This window comes from Cucurbita pepo, chromosome 7 (assembly GCF_057944985.1).
Source record: "Cucurbita pepo subsp. pepo isolate OVF chromosome 7, ASM5794498v1, whole genome shotgun sequence".
Lineage (NCBI taxonomy): Eukaryota > Viridiplantae > Streptophyta > Magnoliopsida > Cucurbitales > Cucurbitaceae > Cucurbita > Cucurbita pepo.
This window is the reverse complement of record NC_141804.1, coordinates 10,453,287-10,475,639: the sequence shown is the minus strand read 5'-3', so window position 1 is coordinate 10,475,639 and position 22,353 is coordinate 10,453,287. Positions and strand designations below refer to the sequence as shown.

General features: G+C 37.3%; 2 protein-coding genes across 9 annotated transcripts; one reads left to right on the top strand and one right to left on the bottom strand.

Annotated features, from left to right (window-relative positions):
- The first annotated feature begins 701 nt into the window (after nucleotides 1–701).
- LOC111798826 (putative pre-mRNA-splicing factor ATP-dependent RNA helicase DEAH5) lies at nucleotides 702–5,990 on the top strand. Its single transcript, XM_023682164.2, has 2 exons — nucleotides 702–4,208; nucleotides 5,367–5,990. The coding sequence occupies exons 1-2, from the start codon at nucleotides 907–909 to the stop codon at nucleotides 5,758–5,760; spliced, it is 3,696 nt and encodes a 1,231-aa protein (XP_023537932.2). The 5' UTR covers nucleotides 702–906; the 3' UTR covers nucleotides 5,761–5,990.
- A 952-nt stretch (nucleotides 5,991–6,942) lies between these two features.
- Nucleotides 6,943–21,311, bottom strand: LOC111798825 (coiled-coil domain-containing protein SCD2). 8 transcript variants are annotated; one of them, XM_023682162.2, is made up of 19 exons: nucleotides 21,049–21,292; nucleotides 20,497–20,807; nucleotides 18,997–19,586; nucleotides 18,424–18,499; nucleotides 17,924–17,965; nucleotides 17,526–17,588; nucleotides 16,827–16,876; nucleotides 16,710–16,737; nucleotides 14,159–14,236; nucleotides 13,931–14,041; nucleotides 13,786–13,846; nucleotides 12,840–12,947; nucleotides 12,616–12,731; nucleotides 11,155–11,215; nucleotides 10,724–10,765; nucleotides 9,556–9,596; nucleotides 9,148–9,271; nucleotides 7,790–7,994; nucleotides 6,943–7,186 (listed from the first exon to the last, which is right to left on the bottom strand). In XM_023682162.2, exons 2-18 carry the CDS (start codon nucleotides 20,800–20,802, stop codon nucleotides 7,879–7,881), a joined length of 2,013 nt encoding a protein of 670 aa, XP_023537930.1. In that variant the 5' UTR covers nucleotides 20,803–20,807; nucleotides 21,049–21,292; the 3' UTR covers nucleotides 6,943–7,186; nucleotides 7,790–7,878. The 8 variants fall into 8 exon arrangements, with proteins under 8 accessions (XP_023537930.1, XP_023537927.1, XP_086981284.1 ...); XM_023682159.2 differs by having other exon boundaries at nucleotides 12,616–12,734; nucleotides 21,049–21,289; XM_087125158.1 differs by lacking the exons at nucleotides 6,943–7,186; nucleotides 7,790–7,994 and having other exon boundaries at nucleotides 9,216–9,271; nucleotides 11,155–11,211; nucleotides 21,049–21,305.
- Nucleotides 21,312–22,353: the final 1,042 nt, after the last annotated feature.

Here is a 22,353-nt window from a genome sequence, read left to right as displayed (position 1 = left end):
CATGGCTAAGTTTTAAGGCATGACTCTGATACCATGTTAGTTGAACACGACTCGAGTATTCTATTGACATGACTAAGTTTTAGGGCATGACTCATACCATGTTAGTTGAACACGACTCTCCACAATGGTATGATATTGTCCTCTTTAAGCATAAGCTCTCATGGTTTTGCTTTGAGCTTCCTTAGAAGGCCTCAAACCAATAGAAATAGTATTCCTTGATTATAAACTCATGATCATTCCCTAAATTAGCCGATGTGGGACTTTTATCATCCAACACCTCCCCTCGAACAAAGTACGCCTCCCCTTAATCGAGGTCTGACTCCTTTTCTCTTGGAGTCCTTTGTTCGACATTTGAGGATTCTATTGACATGGCTAAATTTTAGGGCATGACTCTAATACCATATTAGTTGAACATGACTCTTCACAATGATATAATATTGTCCACTTTGAGCATAAGCTCTCATGGCTTTGCTTTCGGCTTACCCAAAATGCCTCGTACCAATGAACTAGTATTCTTTTATTATAAACTCATGATTTCGAAAATAAATAAGAGAACTGTTAAATAATTAATTTAAACTAAAAAAAATAAAAATAAAAATCGAACAATTTATTATATTTTTTTGTCTTAAAAAATTGATTTATTTTTTAGGGTTTATATATATATATATATATATATATAGAGGGAAGATTGAACGTATAATAGACCGTATAAAAAGAAAAGGCGTGTAAATATATTGAGCAATGACGGGAGAGGGAATATCAGGGAAGCCTACATGTGCACATTGGGCTTAGTCGATTTCATCCTATGATCAGTTTTATCTACGATAAACCCTAAAAATCTCTCGATCTCTTCATCTTCAGATTGTTTTCATTCGTTTGATTTTGCTGTTTCTCTCCAATTCCACGATGGTTGTTTCCACGGCTAATGGCGACGATGGATTGAAGAAACTCGAGTACTTATCCCTTGTCTCCAAGGTATGTTCTGAGCTTGAAACTCATTTAGGTTTCGGAGATAAAGTTCTTGCTGAGTTCATAACGGAGATGGGGCGGAGCTGTGAGACGGTGGATGAGTTCGATGCCAAATTGAAAGAGAATGGCGCGGAAATGCCTGATTACTTTGTTCGCTCGCTTCTGAGGATCATTCACCTTATTCTTCCTCCGCAGAAGAACAACGAAAAGGAGTTGAAGAAGGATAAGGAATCAGATGGGAAGAAGAGCAAGTTTCGGGCATTGGTGATCGATGATGATCGGGAGAGAGCGAAGGAGCTCGAGAAGGAAATTGAGTTGGAGCTTCGCCAGAAGCGTGGGGACAGAGATGAAGAAGATGATCGATACAAGGGGAGGGCCGGGGACAGAGGAAAAGACAGAGAGAGGGACAGAGACAGAGACAGAGGTAGGGATAGGGATAGGGATAGGGATAGGGATAGAGATAGAGATAGAGATAGAAATAGGGATAGGGATAGGGATAGTTACCGGGATCGGGATCGGGATAGAGATAGGCGCAGGGATAGATATGAAAGGGATGAGAGACATGGTGGCAGGGATCGTGACGATGATGGTGATGATGATCACCGGAGAAGCGGAAGGCCCAGGGATCGGAATAGGAAAAATGGATATGAAGAAGATGAGCGTTATGGGGGTGATGCAGAAGCTGGTAATGGCAATTGGAGAGGTGATAGGGACAAGCATACACAAAATGGGCGACACCACCCTGTCGACCAAGAACCTGAATTGTACAAGGTCTACAAGGGTAGAGTTTCCAGAGTGATGGACACGGGTTGCTTTGTCCAACTGAGCGATTTTAGAGGCAAGGAGGGTCTGGTTCATGTTTCTCAGATTGCCACCCGAAGGATTAGCAATGCCAAGGATGTTGTAAAGCGCGATCAAGAGGTCTATGTCAAGGTCATTTCATTTTCAGGGCAAAAGTTGAGCCTTTCTATGAGGGATGTCGATCAGCATTCTGGTAAGGATTTACTACCGCTAAAGAAAAAAGATGCTGACGATGGTCCTAGAATGAATCCTTCAGATTTGAAGGATGAAGGGCCGGTGGTTAGGACTGGCCTTTCTGGGATTAAAATTGTGGAAGATGATGTTACTGTCCCTTCACGCAGACCTTTGAAGCGCATGAGCTCACCTGAGAGATGGGAAGCCAAGCAGCTGATGGCTTCTGGGGTTTTAAGTGTAAGCGAGTATCCTTCTTATGATGACGAGGGAGACGGGTTATTATACCAAGAAGAGGGTGCTGCCGAAGAAGAGCTTGAGATTGAGTTGAATGAGGACGAGCCTGAATTTCTGCAAGGCCAGAGCAGATACTCAATTGATATGTCGCCAGTTAAGATCTTTAAAAATCCGGAAGGGTCACTGAGTCGAGCAGCTGCACTTCAATCTGCACTCATTAAGGAGCGTAGAGAAGTTCGTGAGCAGCAGCAGAGGACCATGCTCGATTCAATTCCAAAGGATCTTAATCGACCTTGGGAAGACCCTATGCCAGAGACTGGTGAGAGACATCTTGCACAGGAGCTCAGGGGTGTTGGCTTGTCGGCCTATGATATGCCAGAGTGGAAGAAGGATGCTTATGGAAAAGATATCAGTTTTGGGCAGAAGTCAAAGCTGTCTATCCAGGAACAGAGGCAGAGCTTACCCATTTACAAGCTGAAGAAAGAACTTGTTCAGGCTGTTCATGATAATCAGGTACTTGTTGTCATTGGCGAGACTGGTTCAGGTAAGACAACACAAGTAACTCAGTATCTTGCTGAAGCTGGGTACACAACATCTGGTAAAATTGGATGTACTCAACCACGTAGGGTGGCTGCAATGTCCGTCGCAAAGAGGGTTGCTGAAGAGTTCGGATGTCGCTTGGGAGAGGAAGTTGGATATGCTATTCGTTTCGAGGATTGTACTGGACCTGATACTGTGATCAAGTATATGACTGATGGTATGCTTCTTAGGGAGATTTTGATTGATGATAATTTGTCTCAGTACTCCGTAATTATGCTTGATGAAGCTCACGAGAGAACGATCTTCACTGATGTTCTTTTTGGGTTGCTGAAGAAACTTGTGAAAAGGAGACCCGATCTTCGTCTGATCGTCACATCCGCTACGTTAGATGCTGAAAAATTTTCAGGATATTTCTTCAATTGTAATATTTTTACAATTCCTGGGAGAACTTTCCCTGTGGAGATCCTCTATACCAAGCAGCCAGAAACTGATTATCTTGATGCTGCCTTAATCACTGTCTTGCAGATCCACTTGACAGAACCTGAAGGAGACGTACTTCTTTTCTTGACTGGTCAGGAGGAGATTGATTTTGCATGTCAGTCGCTCTACGAGAGAATGAAAGGACTTGGTAAAAACGTTCCCGAGTTAATTATTCTACCAGTCTACAGTGCCTTACCCAGTGAAATGCAGTCCAGGATATTTGAACCGGCTCCTCCAGGTAAAAGGAAAGTTGTAGTGGCTACGAACATTGCCGAGGCCTCGTTGACAATAGATGGAATTTTTTATGTTATTGATCCTGGATTCGCTAAACAGAATGTATATAACCCAAAGCAAGGGCTTGATTCTCTTGTTATTACACCAATCTCACAAGCATCAGCCAAACAGCGTGCAGGTCGTGCAGGGCGAACAGGACCTGGAAAATGCTACCGCCTCTATACTGAGAGTGCTTATCGCAATGAGATGTCTCCTACATCAATACCAGAAATCCAGAGGATTAATCTTGGTCATACTACTCTTACTATGAAAGCAATGGGGATAAATGATCTTCTGTCATTTGATTTTATGGATCCACCTTCACCCCAAGCTCTAATTTCAGCAATGGAACAACTTTACAGTCTAGGAGCACTTGACGAAGAAGGACTTCTGACTAAGTTGGGTAGAAAAATGGCCGAGTTTCCGTTAGATCCACCTTTGTCTAAAATGCTGCTAGCTAGTGTGGATCTTGGATGCAGTGATGAGATCTTGACAATAATTGCTATGATTCAGACTGGAAATATCTTTTACAGGCCAAGGGAAAAACAAGCCCAGGCTGATCAGAAAAGGGCCAAATTTTTCCAGCCAGAGGGAGATCATCTGACTTTGCTTGCAGTTTATGAGGCGTGGAAAGCCAAAAACTTTTCAGGCCCCTGGTGTTTTGAGAACTTTGTTCAATCTCGGTCCTTGAGGAGAGCGCAGGACGTGAGGAAACAACTTCTTTCGATTATGGACAAGTATGATCTTCTGTCTCCTCATGATATCATCTTTGTTGAACTGTTGTCTTCAGTTACGATTGTCTATTGTTGTCTTGTCTTGCATGCATGCATTTGCCTTTTAACTATTTTGTTTGAACATAAAGTTTACATGTGCGGAGTAGAGATGGCTGCTCTGTGGGGGGGAGTGCTTCTAAAATTTCTATTTTATGGGAAAGGAATAACATGAGCTTTAAAGAGGTGGAGATCGTGTGAAGAGGTTTGAGAGGTTGTTAGGCTTAACATCTCTTTGTGGGCATTGGTTATATGATCTTTTTGTAATTATGAGACAGGTCATATAAATTGGAGTGGAGTCCTTTCCTTTCAGGAGTTTAGGTTGGGATCTCTTTTTGTTGGGCTTATAGTGTATATTCCTTCATTTTTCTCTAGCTTCTTTCACAAAAGAAACCATGTAGTTTACACGCTGGTATGTTATCTAGTATAAATATATTTGGTCTGAATAGATTCAGGCTGAACCAGCAAACTATGTATTCTGTTAAGAATTGTGAGATCTCACATTGATTGGAGAGGAACGAAACATTTCTTATAAGGGTGTGGAAACCTCTTCCTAGTAGATGCGTTTTAAAACCGTGAGGCTGACGGCAACATGTAACGAGCCAAAGCGGACAATATCGGCTAGTGGTGGGCTTGGGCTGTTACAAATGGTATCAGAGCCAGTCACCGGACGATGTGCTGTTACAAATGGTATCAGAGCCAGTCACCAGACGATGTGCTAGCTAGCGAGGATGCTGGCACCTAAGGGGGGTGGATTGTGAGATCCCACATTGATAGGAGAGGGGAACGAAGCATTCCTTATAAGGGTGTGGAAACCTCTCCCTAGTAGACGCGTTTTAAAACCTTGAGGAGAAACCCGAAAGGGAAAGCCCATAAAGGACAATATTTGCTAGCGGTAGGCTTGGGTTGTTACAAGAATACTAGCAAAACGTTGAAGAATTTGGAAAAGGCATCTGAATGAAGTTTCGGCGAGATGCATAATAATGTTTGTATGAAAGTTCGAGTTAAAATGGTTTTGAGGCGTAGGTGGTTTACTGTCTTGTATTCTCCAGATACTAACATCTTACTGTTCCTATGAGTCTCTTCCTTCCCTTTCTAACTCCAACACGTTGTTCCTAATTTCAGGTATAAATTGGACGTAGTGAGTGCAGGCAAGAATTTCACTCAGATAAGGAAGGCCATCACAGCCGGATTCTTTTTCCATGCAGCCAGAAAGGATCCTCAAGAGGGTTATCGGACTCTAGTCGAGAACCAACCAGTTTATATCCATCCGAGCAGTGCGTTATTCCAAAGACAGCCCGACTGGGTCATATACCACGAGCTGGTCATGACGACAAAAGAATACATGCGCGAAGTAACAGTCATAGATCCCAAATGGCTCGTTGAATTAGCTCCAAGATACTTCAAAGTTGCAGATCCAACAAAGATGAGCAAGCGAAAGAGGCAAGAGCGTATCGAACCGCTCTACGACAGATATCACGAACCTAACTCTTGGCGATTGAGTAAGAGACGAGCTTAATTAACATGGTTCGTTCTATGCCGAATTTGACTGACTGTATATAGAAATCCTGTTGTATAAGCTGTTGAGGGTAAAAAGGCATTAGAAGAGGTCTTCCCATTAGTGGGAGAGGTCTTTTAGCTGTAGTTAGAGGTAATTGAAGAGAGAGTGGGAGAGGGAACTTGGGTGTCAAATCTTCCGCTATCACTGAAGCGTTGAGTTTTATTAATTTCATCATTCTTTTGCCCCTATGCAAGAAATCTTTGATACAAGCTTTTTTCTTTTTTCTTTGGAAAGGACGAGGAAAGATACCGTCGTCCATACCCATTTAGTGACTTTGGCATTGGACGTTCCAAAAATGGGGTACTATCGGGTCGGGTAAATTCAATAATAGACGCATGGTGACATTTCAGCATTCCTTCTCCTTTCAGGGCCTACTCGAAAGAGAATTTAGTGTTTCTTGGTCGTGAATATCTGAATAGGACGAACCGTCCCGTGGTTTGCTTTGGAACAAAATAATTAGAATTAAGCTCGTTGAACTGAAATGGAGGCGGGAATGGCCAAGACTTATCTCCGATACAATATGAATAGAATTCGATTCTCTTTTCATGTATTTTGATTTTTCTTCTTTTCATATTAGATTTCTTCATTTTCCTAAAGCACATCTAATTGATATGTGTGATACATGTAGAACTCGTTTAGTTCATCCTATTAACTCGGCTCATCTAAAATAAGTATCTTAAAAATTTGATTGTATTTTTTTTTCTTTATATTTTTAATCAATAATAATAAGATGAATAAGACTTTGTAAAGAATGTGAGTGTACAAAATAAACTTGGTAGCTAATTAATTCTAACTCCCACATGATAAAAAATAGTAAAAGGTCTCGAGCAGAAAATGATCCTATTTAACCACTATATAATCGGGAATCTAGAGTGACTGTTTCATTAATAATAATTTTTAACTTTAAATTATAAATTTGGTTCTGATAATTTAAAAAAATAATAATAATAAATTATTTTCTACTTGTAATTTGATAAAATCCTTTAAATAATCCATATCTTTAATACAATTCTATAAAAGGGGCTGTTTCTTAGAGTTCTATTAAACTATAAAACATGATTCTAACAATTTCAACTTTCTAAAAAATTTAATAATTACATGACATTCCTAATCTTATAAATTAGACTAAAGGCTCTGAAATAAGTCAAAATTGAAACTCTAGTGGAAGAGCAGGCCGTTTATTACTTAATTTAGGAGCATCATAATTAAATTACATAGTTCTTAGGGTCACAATCAAGACCACATGTAAGCTTAAAAAATAAAACAAATGAGAAATTGAAGAGTATTAGCTGATGATCCTCAAGAACACCAACCTTCTCATGACGAAACAGATGAGAAATATAGAGGAATCGAGTGTGTAATATGAACTCTGAGAATCTTCCATCTGCACCAGAAACCATAAAATAAAAAAAAAAAAAGATTTATTTCCCGACAATAATAATAATAAACTTAGACCTCCGATCCTAGTTTGAGTTTCATTCGATTTTTGTTCTTAAACTTTAAACATTACTATTTTAACTTTAGGGAAAACCGCTAATGAATTTACTCTCCCTGATTTTACTGTAAAAGAAGAAAGATTAATTCGACTGAATCTTGACTTCTTGATCTTCTCCTTTCTTTCACTCTTTTACTCTCCTATAAAGAGTAAAGAAAAATTAATAATTCGACTGAACAGGACAATGGCCAGTCTCGAATCTGTTTTTTCCTTCACCTTCAAACACCCGGTAAAGCCTTCAATAAATCCTAAAATTAACCCCTATAATAATTTCCATTAGAAAAAGACACTCTATGAACATATTTTCAAATTTTTTTCAAGACTAGTCTTTTTTTTTTTTTTTCCTTGGAAAAATCAACAATAGAGACCAATTTTAAGCTTTATTAAAAGTTCTTAAACTGTATTCTTAACATTTATGAAATTAGGGTTTAAACTTAGTTCATTCCTGTCTAGCTAGTTGCGTAATAGACCTGATGATTAAATAAATTGTACCTTATTAAATTGGCAGGTGGATGCAGAGGGAGGCCTTCAGGAGATGAATATGAATGAATACTCTCATGGAAATGAAGTTCACCGTAACTTCAGAAGTCAGATTGACGAGGTTTGCGGTTAGTGTTCATCTCTAGCCCTCTGCGAGATATTTCCCATAGCTGGTTTTCAATGCCTAGCTTCCTCAGCTCTATCAGCCCTCGCTCAACTGTTCCATATATCATTAAAATAATCGGTGCTGTACACCTCTCCATATGCCAATCAAACAAATTTTTTATACCGAAAATCACTTGAAACGAGATATATTATGAGGTGTGAATCCAATTTATAATATTGTGTTTTTGAAGATTAAATCCGAAATCAAAGGAAAACAAAGTTTGTATGTATCTCCTAATGTATTTTCATTTATTTTGGTTCATAACTCTCCTTTAGTTCATTTATTTTTGGTTCATATTCTTATTTTTTTGGTTCATAACTCTCATTTATTTGGTTCATAACTCTCATTTATTTGATTCATCTTCCATTTTGACACATGAATCATCTTGATTCATATGACATTAATGCTTCTATGCCTATATAAAGGGTTGTTTAAGATGGTTGAGATGTATAGAGTTTGAGTTTGTGTATGATCTTGTATTTGTTGAGTGACATTTGGGAGGAACTTTGTTGAGAGTTTTTGTAGTGTGAGAGTGTGAGATATACACTTTGTAAACACTTGGATTATTGAGTTTGGTTCCTATCCGTGGATGTAGGGAAATTTCTTCTCTCCAAACCATGTAAATCTTTGTGTCTCTTTGTTTAATTTCTGTTTGTGGTTGTGTGAATTCGATCGATCTTACTTCCACTTGTCGCAAGATCGAGGTGAAAAGGAAGTCTTTGGAAAAGAAAATAGGTAAAAAAATTTGGGAATGAAAAATGGAAATGACCTGATCCTATGAGGGAGGAAGGTTGGTCATTCCCAAAATCAAGAATCAAGTTTTTAAAAACTTGTTAAACTTCTAACCTTTCGCAAACATTAACAACGGAGAAGAGGGAGGAGGCTAATTTTGATCTTGATCTTGGTAAGGCACAATGACACCAAACGTGCTCAATTATAATATATCCATACGCTTTTAGGTTGGTCATAACTCATAAGAAGCAAACTATCTATGGGTAGCCCATTCAAGGTTTTCATCAGCAGCCTTCACTGGAGGCTCTCTTGACAAATGTAGGCAGTTTTCTTCGATTCTAAATTTAGATTCTAGACTAAAGTAAGTAGCTAACTATCAGGTGGGTAAAATCCATCCAAGAATTGAGATGAAAATTTCTCTCCTCACAAAATTGATTTAGAGAATGCGGCGTGAAAGAGAAAGAGAACGAACCATCAACGGCATCATGAGAAGAGTGTTTGTTACTGTGGTTGATCCAGAACTCCAAGCGTTCACCAACGATGTCTGGTTCGAGTTCTTCATTTTTTGCTCTCCTCCAGAAATAAGTGAGCCAAGCCTATATCATAAATAAAAATTATCTTTATGCGGCTCTAAGGAAACAAGCCCATAAAATAGTATATACAATTGATTTTCTAATTTTGATAATTTGATAATCAATTAAAATATTTTTTTATAGATCCTGTTTGAAAACGTTTGACTTATTAATTTTTTGATTCAGCTTTCAATTTATAAATTATAAGTGCTCAAGAGAGTTTTTTAAAAATAGATTTCAAACGCAATCCATGTAAACACACACACACATGGATAAACAAGTTGACTAAATAGAGGAAGTCAAAATACCTGCTTAAAAGATACATCCTCTGCCTCCTCGTGGCTTAATTCTGCAAGGGCATTTCATTTAAAACAATTAGTATAAGGTTCACAAGAACTGAAGAGAGTCCGCTTAATTTGTAATTCGGTAGTTAAAAGTAAAAACTTGAAAAACAATAATAAATTTATAGCATGCACAAGACTCAGTAATAATAGTTAAACGTTAGCCTCTCACTGTTTATGATCTAAAACTAAACCAGAGAGCCTAAAACCACTAATGATATTGTCCATTTTGAGCATAAGCTCTCATGGCTTTACTTTCGGTTTTTCCAAAAGGCCTCATACCAAGTGTTCCTTACTTATAAACCCATGAACTTCCTCTTAATTAACTAACGTGGGACTACTCTCAATAATCCTCACCATTGGACTCCTTACAGATAACAGAAATGTTCTCATTCGTCTACGCAAGCTCTGAACAACTACTTTTCAAGATTGCGATGATTATGAATCATGTAACGGATAGAAAGATTCTATTAGTTGGCAATTGATAGACACTTCTCATAATGAATTACGTTATCAATAACTTCGATTTGGTCACAAGTGGAAAGTTATTTTTAGAAATATCGTGTTAGGCATCCAACTAAGATAAATGTGTTAATCACATAAAAACAAACACAATAAAGATAACAATAGAAAACCAACACCCCTCTATTGGGAGTACTTCAACAGGGAGTGGGGTTATTAGTGCTTTTCTCCCAGCTTTTCGAGAGAGTTTGGTTCTCTCCTAGATAGTTGTCCACAAAAAATTCCTTCTCACTGTAAACCAAAAACCCCTACATAACTTCCACACTCCTTCTTTACTGTTTGCGCACGATCCAAAAGGGTCCCGTCCCTAACCGTTTCCATCACTCTATCCCCTCTTTACCCTTTTCTAGAATAAGTACGAATAATTGGAGGCCTCAACATCAGTCCAAAAACTAGTGTAGTATGCAAAAGAAATGAGCAAAACTTATTAGCACGACTCTTAATATATTGATTTCCATTTTTAAAACCTCATGTATATCATAAATTACTCCCAAGTAAATGTGTTGTACTTCAAGTCATACTACAAACCTTTCTCATGTCTTACATAAATACCAAATTTAGACCACATAAAAGTAGAAACGAAAAGAGTATTTAGTGTTTTCAGATAACATACCAAAGGCTTCGAATTGTCCTTCTATTGGCAGCTTCGCCTCATCTACGCAATAGCAAGAACGGAAAACACAGTTAGAATGCTCGTATTAACCCTCACGTCCCTTACCTGAATCTATGACAGCTAGAATTAATGGAAAATCGGACAATTATGTAGTCTCATTTATATTGGAACTAACAGCATCAGTGAAGACTCCCGATGCTCCTAATCAGTACCAATAAAGACTAAGCGTGGACAAAATAAGTTAGTGTGTAGAACTTCGGCAAAAATATTCTAGAACTAAATGGGATTGGAAGTTCAATATCAAACGTGTAAACCAAAATGCAGTTCAAATTCCAGTGGAGAAGGTATATTTTGTTGTCTTCCAATGTTTATCTCATGCATAATTTGACAATCGGTACAGTCAATAGAACTTCTTTTATATGATTTCTCACCTGGTTTTAGCAAATTTGCACGTCGCTCACGAGCCATTGCAAGAGCCACTGCGTCCTCTACCTTCAAAATAATTTCATTAGAAACTTATAGTCACATAAATAAATAAAAAATAAATATTAATAACTGAGCTACAAGTTGAAGTGAAAAAATTCATGATTAGATTTTGAAACACTCCAACTTGACATGGAAACATCTTTACCACTCATATTCATGTAAAATTGAATTGAAATAGTAAAATATTTAGAGTTAAAAAACGTGAGTGCAGAGGTGAATACTTAAAGATAGCTCAAGACCAGATATGATATAATTATATGACTGATCAGTTTACTGATATGGATTGGTCATGAAAGAGCCTTGATAGTATATGAAACTCTATTTCACTGAACAGATATTCTTGTATTATGGTAAGTTTCATGGTACAAACATACTAACCAAGAGAATTGCATCTCTCCCTTAACGTTTTCACTGAACTGATTGGTCATGAAAGAGCCTTGATAGTATATGAAACTCTATTTCACTGAACAGATATTCTTGTATTATGGTAAGTTTCATGGTACAAACATACTAACCAAGAGAATTGCATCTCTCCCTTAACGTTTTCCACAAGATATCATTTTTGCTATACTAAATGAAGAAGCATATAATTATAGGCATGATATGCGGAAAGTAACACCATTATCTAAGAACCTGAATACAAGTGACAGGGATGCGCTAATTAATACATTTTCCGAAAAAAATACTAATATCTTTTAATATGTTCCATTGCTGTTAATACATTTTCGTAAAATATATTTGTATAATCTAATATGTTTCATTACTTCCAGGTGTGAAGATTTAGAGATAAATGAATTTCATGCAACATTAAATTTAATGAAGATGCAAATTTGAAAAAGCATATTATATTTCATCCCTTGCAAAATAGAGAAAAATAGATGCTGCCATGCAACATTCAATTTAATGAAGATGCAAATTTGAAAAAGCATATTATATTTCATCCCTTGCAAAATAGAGAAAAATAGATGCTGCTGGAGCTCAAAACAGAAACTCTGTTGTTGCCTCGAGTCTTGTATTTCATTCCTCTCTCCTTTCCAATTTTTATTTGCCGTTCGTACTGAGTAACCATCAAGTTATTGTAACCTACCCCCTCTCTTCCTGGGTTTTTTCAAGGGTTGTTAGTGGGCCAGGTTCTCACCGCGTGTCCTTTTTTAGTCTCCCCTCTCTCTCTCTTTTGCTTAGCTTCAATGGTACATTCTCTCGTGTTGCTTATTTATTGAAGTACCATAGATAATTATTTTTTATTTCTTTTTCTAAAAGGATGAGTTCCTGGTGTCCATTGAATAGTGAAGACTCCCTGTCGTGGAAATTTTTTCTTTGTTCTATTAATCTAGAAGATTAAATTAAAATATTAAAAAAAAGCAGTGAATTTGCAAGACTTTCAAGTGTATAAATATAGCTGGAACCTTCAATGTAGCCAGCTCCCGTAAACCTCTCTCCACTACAAGCATGCTCTCGACATTTGCCTCACTAGAATGTTCATTCAAGTCTCGTTGATTTTCTCTGCCCTCCAAATTATTGGCTTCTGATTGTAATAGAAAAGTGTAACAACGTCAATGAATAAGAACCATAGGAAAAATGAGAGAGAGATCTTAAACATTTCCATCACTTGACAAAGAGTTTCTTTTACCTGTCTCCTCTTTTGCTTTCTTTCCAGCTTCCAAGACATCATCAACAGGACTTGAAGTAAAAGATGACCAGTATTCAGATCTTGCTCCAGCAACCTCAGCATGAATACCTGCCAAGTATTTAGTTAAAAAAAGAAAAAAAAAAATTATCAGCCTATGTATCTCTGAGTTAGTCCAGAGGTAGTTGAAATCCACCATAGGGCATATGACAGAAGATATTCATTGTTCCATAGAAAACTGAGAAATTGTCTCCATGACTCTATCAATGATTGTACGAGTCAGAAAGAATAGTTAGAAAAGCTAACAGTTATACTTGATCTACAAGAATGGGAACCAGTGTGTTTGAAAAATGAAAAAACAATTTTGACATACAATGGCGTGGACTACATCCAAAACTTCAACATGCCCAAAGGACTATTTCAAGTTTATTGGATAGAAGCTGCTTATTCCAACTGGGAATAACGCATGTCCTGTGAATAACCATCCCATAATGCCCATTAACGTCTGAATTTGTTAATAGTCATGCAAATCAAGATCATAACAGGTTTTTTAGACAAGATCCTGGTAAAGACTTCTAAACTTTATTAACTGCCTGATATTCATTTTACGTCAAAATATTAGTTATGTTCCACTATTTTCACGTTGATTTTAAATTTACAACTCGCTAATATTATTGTTTCATTGCTATTCAAGTTAAGAATGAACATTAAAAAAATGAGATTTTTTTGTCTAGGTCCCAAGATAAGGAAAATGGCCCAATATCTATCTTTTCATTTGCAGCTCTAGTTCAAAGCAAAGTGGACAAAGGATTCTATGGTGCGGATCTCACTCTTGGGACCAGACTGTTTGTTGCAGCAGAGAATAGGGTATCTGGATATTGTAATTCTGGGAAATTTGAAAGAACACAAGAGTACGCCATGCAAGTTCCATAGAAGAAAAAAAAATCACCGTAACGGACGCATAAGCTCCAGTATCGAGCAAGCCAACACCTCTTCAAAACAACCTCTTCCTAGCATTAAAGAAGTATTTCAGACAAGTATGCCTAAGATAGGACCAGAAAGGAAGTAAGTACTCTGAAACGTGAACTGCAGACCATTTCTTCCTTAGTCAGTTTCATTCTATGGGTCATAATCCTAAGCGACTGCAACTCAGCCTCGGCTTCGTGCAAATGCTCCAAAGCAGATGTTGCCTCATCCCTTGCAGTCTGAGTCAAAGTACCAATGAGTGAAAGTTAATAGATCATTCATATTTTATGCCCATCCAATAATGCCAATACTAGTAGGAAATAATTTCTTTTATACAGATTTCAACTTCTGCATACCTCTGCTTCAGTTTTAAGTGCAGCAATATGCTGAGTACCTCTGCCCCCTTGAGATTGTGATGCAACTCTCAAAGCAGCCTGCAAGGAGGGGGTGGATTCACCTTACTTACACAACACACGTATCAAGGACATAATCCTTTGTTAAATATAAATAGACCAAACATTAAAAGAGAAGGATAGATTATTATAGTTCCAGACTCTTCTATCTCGAGCCTGTTAACCAAACTAAAGCGACTTCGTCAGCTGAATGGGCTAACTTTTTCTTGAGACGAGATTCTGTGATTTTTACGACCGTTCCTTTAAATGTCTTATCAAATCTACACGAGGAGGAATTATATTCTATCTTAACCGTGCACGAGAGAGAGGATGCCATTATAAGTGTACAAAGAGTAGATTCAGGCACATTCGGAAAAAGAGGGGATGAGCTGTCGTCGGCATCTTCGTCTGAAGGGAGAAAGGTCGGGGGGACAGAGATTGTGGGGGGACTTACATTTTTTTCTTGGGTGGAGAACAATCTGACAGAATCTTCAATAAACAACAAAATAAACCTTCATCCCCGACGAGGGATTAAGTATAATTAAGTCTTGTTTCTCTTCGGGACCTTTTCCTCTCCCCAAATTCCCAAAAACTCTTCCACAAAACTGATTGCATGAATGGCTTTATATGGATTCAGAAAATCTGGAATAAAAGAGAGTTTTCTGGCAATCACAAAAGTGGTTAACTCGGGAGGAAAGCACAATCTGGTTGTGCATGGTGTTTGGTGTCCCCCTGCTATGGTGGCAACAATAGAATCCAAATAATCCAAATAATCTGCTAACAAGTTTTCTGGAAATCACGAAATTGGTTAACTCGGGAGGATAGCAGAATCTGGTTGTGCATGGTGTTTGGTGTTTGGTGGCCTCCTGTTATGGTGGTCACAACAGAATCAAAATAATCTGCTAACAAACACAATAGAATTAATGTGGCCGCCTGTTATGGTGTTTGGGAGAAAGTTCAAAACATTCCCCTGCATTTATAGAATCTGAAGGCGATTGAGGCAATTGGTGGCTTTGAAGGGTATGGGGAAAAAAGCTCCTTACTTCTTGATTGGGTTGATGTGGGTGTTGAAGTCGGGAATAATTATTGTGGTTTTATCCAAACTGAAGTGAGTCTGATCCAGCCAACAGCAAGTGGAAGCGGATATCCTAGAAAGATTCATGATTTGTTTTCAAGAAGTGGAGCCCCTAAATTACGAGGCAGTGACGAAAGAACGAGAGCTTTCTGGAGTCGAGAAGATGTTTGAAGACAATCTAACAACACTGGCGTGGTCGCCCCGAAAAAGACCGTCACGGAACAAACAGAAAGCCAAGACACTGAATGTTCCAGAGGGATTCACAATTAGCAAAGTGGTTCAAAGTTCAAAAAGTGCCTTGGGCTCGCTCAGATTGAACTTCCACTTTTTTGAGGTCACAACCATGAGAGCCAATGGATGGCTTGTTAAACTCATCATTCAAATTTAAAGAGTGCACACTTCCTAAAGTAAAGAGATCAAATAGACCCAATATCTAAAGACACATTGAAATAATTCGAAAGTACCTATTAATACAAGAAGCAAACTTAATTTAACCTAAGAAGTCATTTGCATCATGATTATAAAAGTAGAATAATAAGGAAACTGAATTCAAGCACATGTTACACACTACCACAAGTAAGACAGTTACTCAAATTCTATAACGTTTGTCCTCATTTCAAGCAAGAAAAACAATAAGGTTCATCCACACAATTAAGAACACTAAATACGAGCACTATTTTTTAAAGTTATTGCTCTTATTACTTCCATTTTTTAATTGTTCTTTTATATTTTCAACTGTTGACATTAATAACATAGAATGGCTGTTTCAGTTTATATTACCGACGTCGTTTCAAGTAGTAGCACTTGTTTCAAATTCCTCCAACGATTCCTTCAAAATCTGGGCATTTGGTTTCTAGGTGATGGGAAGGCTCTCAAAAGTACACGGAAGAAATCTTTAGATTTCAAAACTAGGTTGAACAGAGGGCCAGTGGAGTGGTTACTTTATGCGAGACACTTATTAACATACTTCTCCATTGTATAAGCTATAGAAAGGACACCTATTACAATTATGAAGGTCAATTGTTAGATCTCACACACCCACAATTGTTAAATTCAAAAAAAAAAAAAAAAAAAAAAAAAAAAATCATGAAGATGAATGGTATCTTCTAGTTTAAGAAGTTATCGAACAGTTTCAAGGATACGCTGCATTAGCAGCAAACAAGCATGCATCCACACTGTCAATTGTCATTGATCCTTGATCTATTATGATTCCTTGACTTTTAGGACATCCAACTTTTAGTGTGTAGCATGGAATTTAGGAATCACACTGGCATAGTAAATACACACTTATCTCCCGGTTCCACTGTCCTTTTAAAGGATATTGGGAAAGTTCAACCTGATGGTCCTTTTCCATGGAGGCAGCTGAATATTAACTCATACAGTGCAAAATTATTCAGAAGAAAAGAAATTGATAATATTGCCAGTTTTAGTAGGACAAACCTCTCTCTGCTGCAGAGCTGCCTCCTTCCTGGAAGCAAAACAGTAATGAATTATTAGATATTATGAAAACTGAAGTGGCTTGCAAGTTGGAAGTGGATAGAAAGGTCGGGAGCTAGCCTGCTCAAAAGACGGGCTTCCAGTGTTACACCTTCTCCAAGCATAGAAACCTAAAAATCACATTTAAATACTCAAAATGTGTACATTGGATGAGATTATTTATTTGACGATGTTGGGATGTTCCAATCATTATACCATAGATTAAGTTCTGTACCAGTAAACGAACGGTTATGCAACAACTATGAAGTGTAACACAACATGGACTATACCACACGTATGCAACAGAGTTGTTACAAAAGGAACCAAGCGGGTTAGTTCATCAGAAAGATACCCTACCCAAGAATTTTCTTTCTGGGCCTTGGAAGAAAGAAACTCGTTAAAAACATTTAGATAGACGACTTGTTTGTTCCAGAAATCATTTAAAAAAAAAAAAAAAAATTCCACTCTAATAGTGGGAAGCAAAATCAGATGGAATGCAAATATAATTCCAATGACTAACACCATAAATACTAACGAAGACAAACCAGAAGAAGAAGAGGAAAAAGAGAACTGCGTTCACGGGATGGCATGAATTAATCTATAGATTGTCCAGTGGCAACGCGAATAATTCAGTGAACTGGTAGGGATAAATGGACGATATTTTAAAGGTTGTTTTTGTAGATATAAAATTAGTATTTTCCCATAGCATGAGCAGAGTATTTTAAGTGAAAATAATGCTTCCAAATAGTGGAGAAGATACAAGCCAGCTTTTTTTTTTACCTGATTCTCAAGCTGTCGGGCTCTAGCTTCTGCTTCCTCACATCTTTCTTCTGCAAGTCGAAGCTGGGGAGGCACATATTAGATACATGCCAAATGAAATAAATGAAAATCCTATCAATGTTAGGACATTATCTAGAGTTACGTATTGTGCTTGCACTAGATTAGTCAGACTGAGCCAAGTAGTTTAGGAGAAGTCTGGGCATTGAACTAGTTTTCATATAAAAAACAAATGAGCTCTTCAATTACAGAGCCTTTTTTTCTTAATTAAATCAGTGATTTTGAAAACAGGATTGTTCCATTCAGGTATAAATTGTTCGTGTTGAACTGATGACACTAATTATACAAGAAACAGCCAATAACACTCGCATAAGAAGAACCGGAAAAGTTGTTGGCATCACCTTTTCAACTAAACTTTCATTTTCCTCCTGTACCATATCAAGCTGCACAAATATCATAATTATCATTAGCAGAATCTGGAAAGACCAATATCTTTATACATGCTTCTAAATATCTCAGTTCAGACAAGGAAGTAGAAACGAAGCACGTTAACTTGATCTTAAATAACAAAAAGAAAAACTCAGCACAAGAAGCACATAAAGTTGTAATTCCTTTCTGGAAAGACTAGACCAGTAGACCTCTAAAATGGCCAGATACATTTCGTGTGATAAATCGTCCATTATTTGGATTCTTCAAGCCAGCTAGCTGGGTCAGCAGAAATATATGACTGTGGGTGAGATGAAGACATTATTTCTGAATGGATGTTGCAAAATAAAAGAAAGAAAAGAAAATGAAGATGGAGATGATATTTGTGTGAGTGACAGTAAATTGACGTGTTAATCTTTAATGAATTTAAGGGACTCGACTCTGACTATTAATTGGCTGTAAGGGTACCCTATACCTCATCTTGTAAAGCAGAACTGGAAGGCTGGTTGTTATTGTCTCTGAAGTTTATGCTTCCCATATCCAAAGACAGCCTGTTCAAGGACCAACACAATCATGGAATAGACATTCGAGCAGCAAATATTAGCGACAAGAATTAAACCTCAATATGAAAATTTAGCAAGCTATGAAAAGGTAGTGGAAATCAAAGTTCTTTGATAACAACAAGATGCATTGCCTTTACTCCCAAATAAGAGTTCTTTTAAATAACAAAAAATAAAAAAAATAAAAAAAACACGTTAACAAAGCTATAAAATCCTAAACACTGCTAACAAAGACTGCATTTTATGGTATCCGAACCACCATGCCCAGACTGTTATCAACATAGGATTTTCTAAGTACAAATACTATCAACACAAAATGTTCGCACTATCAAGCCTTCAAGAAGATAACTGTTTTGGTCAGTGATCTAACATTAAGTTGTAATTACATAGCTATACATAAGAATGGTGTTTCTCTGTCTGAAAAATTAGCATAGTAGCCAAAAGGGACATATTGATGATAATGATATAAGAAATACATTGGCTAATACCTCTTATCTCTTTTGGCGTCAAACTGGCCCTCTTTTGGAGTTATTGGAAAGCTTGGTCTAAGTGATATTTTAGGATCAAACTGACCTTCTTTCGGAGTTACGGGCAACGTTGGTCTAAGTGACATTTTGGTATCAAATTGACTATCCTTTGGTGTTACAGGCAAGGTTGATCTAAGTGATGCTCTAGTATCAGATTGACTCTCTTTTGGAGTTACAGGCAAGGCTGGTCTAAGTGATGTTCTAGAATCAGATTGACTCTCCTTCGGAGTTACTGGCAATGTTGGTTTAAGTGATATAGATACAGAAGAGGGTACCAATGGAACTGTCTTGACTCCTAAATTGGGACGACTAACTGATGCTGTACGAGTAGATGTAGGTTGCTCTACGGAGTTGGGAAGCTGGGATGGTCGACTAACTGTTGAAGTGCGAGTAATGGGTGCTTGTTCAGCATTAGTATCAGAACGAGATGGTCGTTGTCCTAGTGCTGTACGAGCCGACATTGGTTGCTCCATATGATTTACAGTTTGAGATGCTCGACCCCCCAATCCCACATGTCCAGAAGTAGGTTCTTGAGTAGTACGAGCAGACGGCTATATTTAAAGTTTAATCACGTATTAGACTTGCAAGTAAAACATGAAAATAACATTTATTAGTAGTATAACACAGATGGCTATAATGATTATATAATGATGCAAATGAGAAATTAACGTAAAAGAAAATCAAAGGCTAACTGCACAATCTAACTGCTCAAGAAGATCTCTAGATTGTGTTGACGTTTAAAACTAAAATATTAATTCATAATGGGGTTTATGACTAATCAAAATGCTACAAAACAAGAATGAGATCATATTAAGATGAGACACAATCCATCTTTATCAATTTGGAGTTTGGTGATTCTTTTAGTTCAACTAATACATGTCCATTTAACATTTAATTGTCTCATATGCTCCAATTTGGACGAAAAGAATCGCATACTAATTTGCATAAAGAATTAGATAGCGTCGAGTATTATTGGGTGTGAGTCCCACATTGGTTAATTTAGTGGAAGATCATAGGTGTATAAGCGAGGAATACTATCTCCATTGGTATGAGGCCTTTTAGGGAAGCCCAAAGCAAAGCCATGAGAGCTTATGCTCAAAGTGGACAATATCATACCATTGTGGAGAGTCGTGATTCCTAACGGATGACACTTTTTCGTTCTCACGGCTATGTTATCAAGCTAAAAGATCTCTATATCTGTGCTTTCACCATTGCAAGGCAAGGGAAAATAGCTTCTATTTGAAAAGGAGAAAGCCGAAGCTAAATAGCTAACATGTTCTCAGTCAAGATTAAGAAAATGGATGTTTAACGATAAGCTGTAACCTAGAAATTCAAATAGTAAGAAGCGAGTAGAAACAGCACTAACCTTCATGCATGAACTATCACACGCATGAATTATATGAAGAAACAGAATGTCATGCAAACCTGAACAAATATATTGTAACTAAAACCGATTTTTACCATAGGAGAGCGGGATCTGACTGATCTTCCACCTGCTAATCCAATGCCCCCTGTGCCACTCGCCAAACTCAAATCATAAGAAAGATCATCTTCTTCATCCTCGTCGTCAGCTGAACTTGCCATCACTTTTGCAAGCCTTTGCGCTGCAGCTTTCGTTGCATTGTTCTGTCCTCTCTTCGAATTTGCCACGCCAGCCGAACCTGATCGCGCATGGTGGCCATACGGTTGTACCAATGGCGACGCTGGTCCCAGTGGAGTGCCAGCGTTACTTTTCTGTCGAGTGTATACTGGTTTAATCCGATCCATAGCTCCTGTTATCCACCACAATCGAAGTACTCAACGAGATTATGATTAAAGAAAAAGTTTATACATACATGCAGTATACGATTAGAAACACACCTGCTACATATATTGAGCCAAATTCCAACACAAATCAATACGGATGAAAATTATTTGTAAAATCCAAATCGAAATAGGATTTCACAAATTTCAGAGAAAAGCCGAACAATCGAACAATCAAAAAATGAAAAAAGAACGCGCAAGTTCGCTCACCTTTGTGATCTTTGAGCAGTGGATTCGAAAATCAGATCGTCCGTTGCAATCGACTCACGAACTAATTCATATTCAGCGACATTGAATCTCGACGTACAGATTGGAAAAACAAAACTTCCTCCGGATTAAACCTCCATGATTACGAAAATGGATTGCGAATGTCGTTGCTGGAAATCGAAGCAAGTTACGAAATGGAAAGAGTCCAACACGAACACGGAGGAGGTTGAGAAAACGACGGAAGCAAGTAACGCAATGCGAATCTGTTTGTTCTTTTGGGCGTGCCGCGGTTTTTGGTTGGGAACGGTTAGTTCGTTAATTTTTCATAATTTTCATTTCGGTCCCTCACCCTATTTTATTTTCACCCGCCAACCCTTTTCCTCAATTTTCATTTAGTCCCTCATCTTCCTCAATTTTCATTTAGGTCCCTCCCCCTCCCTTCAAAATTTTGTGATTAAATTGTCAATTTAATTCTAGGGGGTGTACATTCAACCTGACAACCCGGACCAACTCAACCCGAACTATAAGGGTTGGGTTGGATTAACATTTCGGGTAGGGTTGGATTCATTTTTTTGAACTCGAACGGTTCGGTTTCGGATTCATGAGCAAAACTTTCGGGTTGACCCGAGCCAAATAAAAATATATAAAATATATTAAGAATCATTTCATTTTAATGAGTTTGCCGGTGGTAATGAGACCGGTTCAGGAACACTCACGCACGAATTTTTTGACAATGTTGCAACATTATTCTGAATTTCTTATACTCTAAATTCCTTTCCGTCTTTTGTTGCAACATTATTATATCATAAAAAATGTATGTTAATATGTTACAATTTTTTCTCTACTAATCTTGATTGCAACATTATTATATCACAATAGGTTAATATGTTACCATTTTTGCTCCTTATTTTTTATTAATTTATTTTTTTATTTTTATTTTTGGTCAATAATTATAGATTGATTTGGATTTGTTTTTTTATTAATTTATTTTTTTATTTTTATTTTTGGTCAATAATTATAGATTGATTTGAGTTTGTTTCTGAACTCTTAATATATTTTATGTATCCAAATAATTAAAGGTAGATAAATAGAACTTTAAAAAAAAATTGACAATCCAACCCGAAATTTTTTTTGACAATCCAATCCGAGAATAGAGAGTTGGGTTGGATTGTGAAATAATTAGAGGGTAGATAAATAAAACTTAAAAAAAAATTTGACAACCCAACCCGAAAATTTTGTTGACAATCCAATCCGAGGATAGAGAGTTGGGTTGGATTGTGATTTTTGACAATCCAAACCGAGAATAGA

What these genes read in the sequence shown, in the direction of transcription:
- LOC111798826 (XM_023682164.2), top strand. Translation starts at nt 907, where the DNA reads ATGGTTGTTTCCACGGCTAATGGCGACGATGGATTGAAGAAACTCGAG. An exon ending in CTTCTTTCGATTATGGACAA is followed by an intron (nt 4,209 to 5,366) that starts GTATGATCTTCT and finishes TCCTAATTTCAG; the next exon opens with GTATAAATTGGACGTAGTGA.
- LOC111798825 (XM_023682159.2), bottom strand. Translation starts at nt 20,802, where the DNA reads ATGGATCGGATTAAACCAGTATACACTCGACAGAAAAGTAACGCTGGC. An exon ending in GACGCCAAAAGAGATAAGAG is followed by an intron (nt 18,500 to 18,996) that starts GTATTAGCCAAT and finishes GTCCTTGAACAG; the next exon opens with GCTGTCTTTGGATATGGGAA. An exon ending in CCCGACAGCTTGAGAATCAG is followed by an intron (nt 16,877 to 17,525) that starts GTAAAAAAAAAA and finishes TGTGATTTTTAG; the next exon opens with GTTTCTATGCTTGGAGAAGG.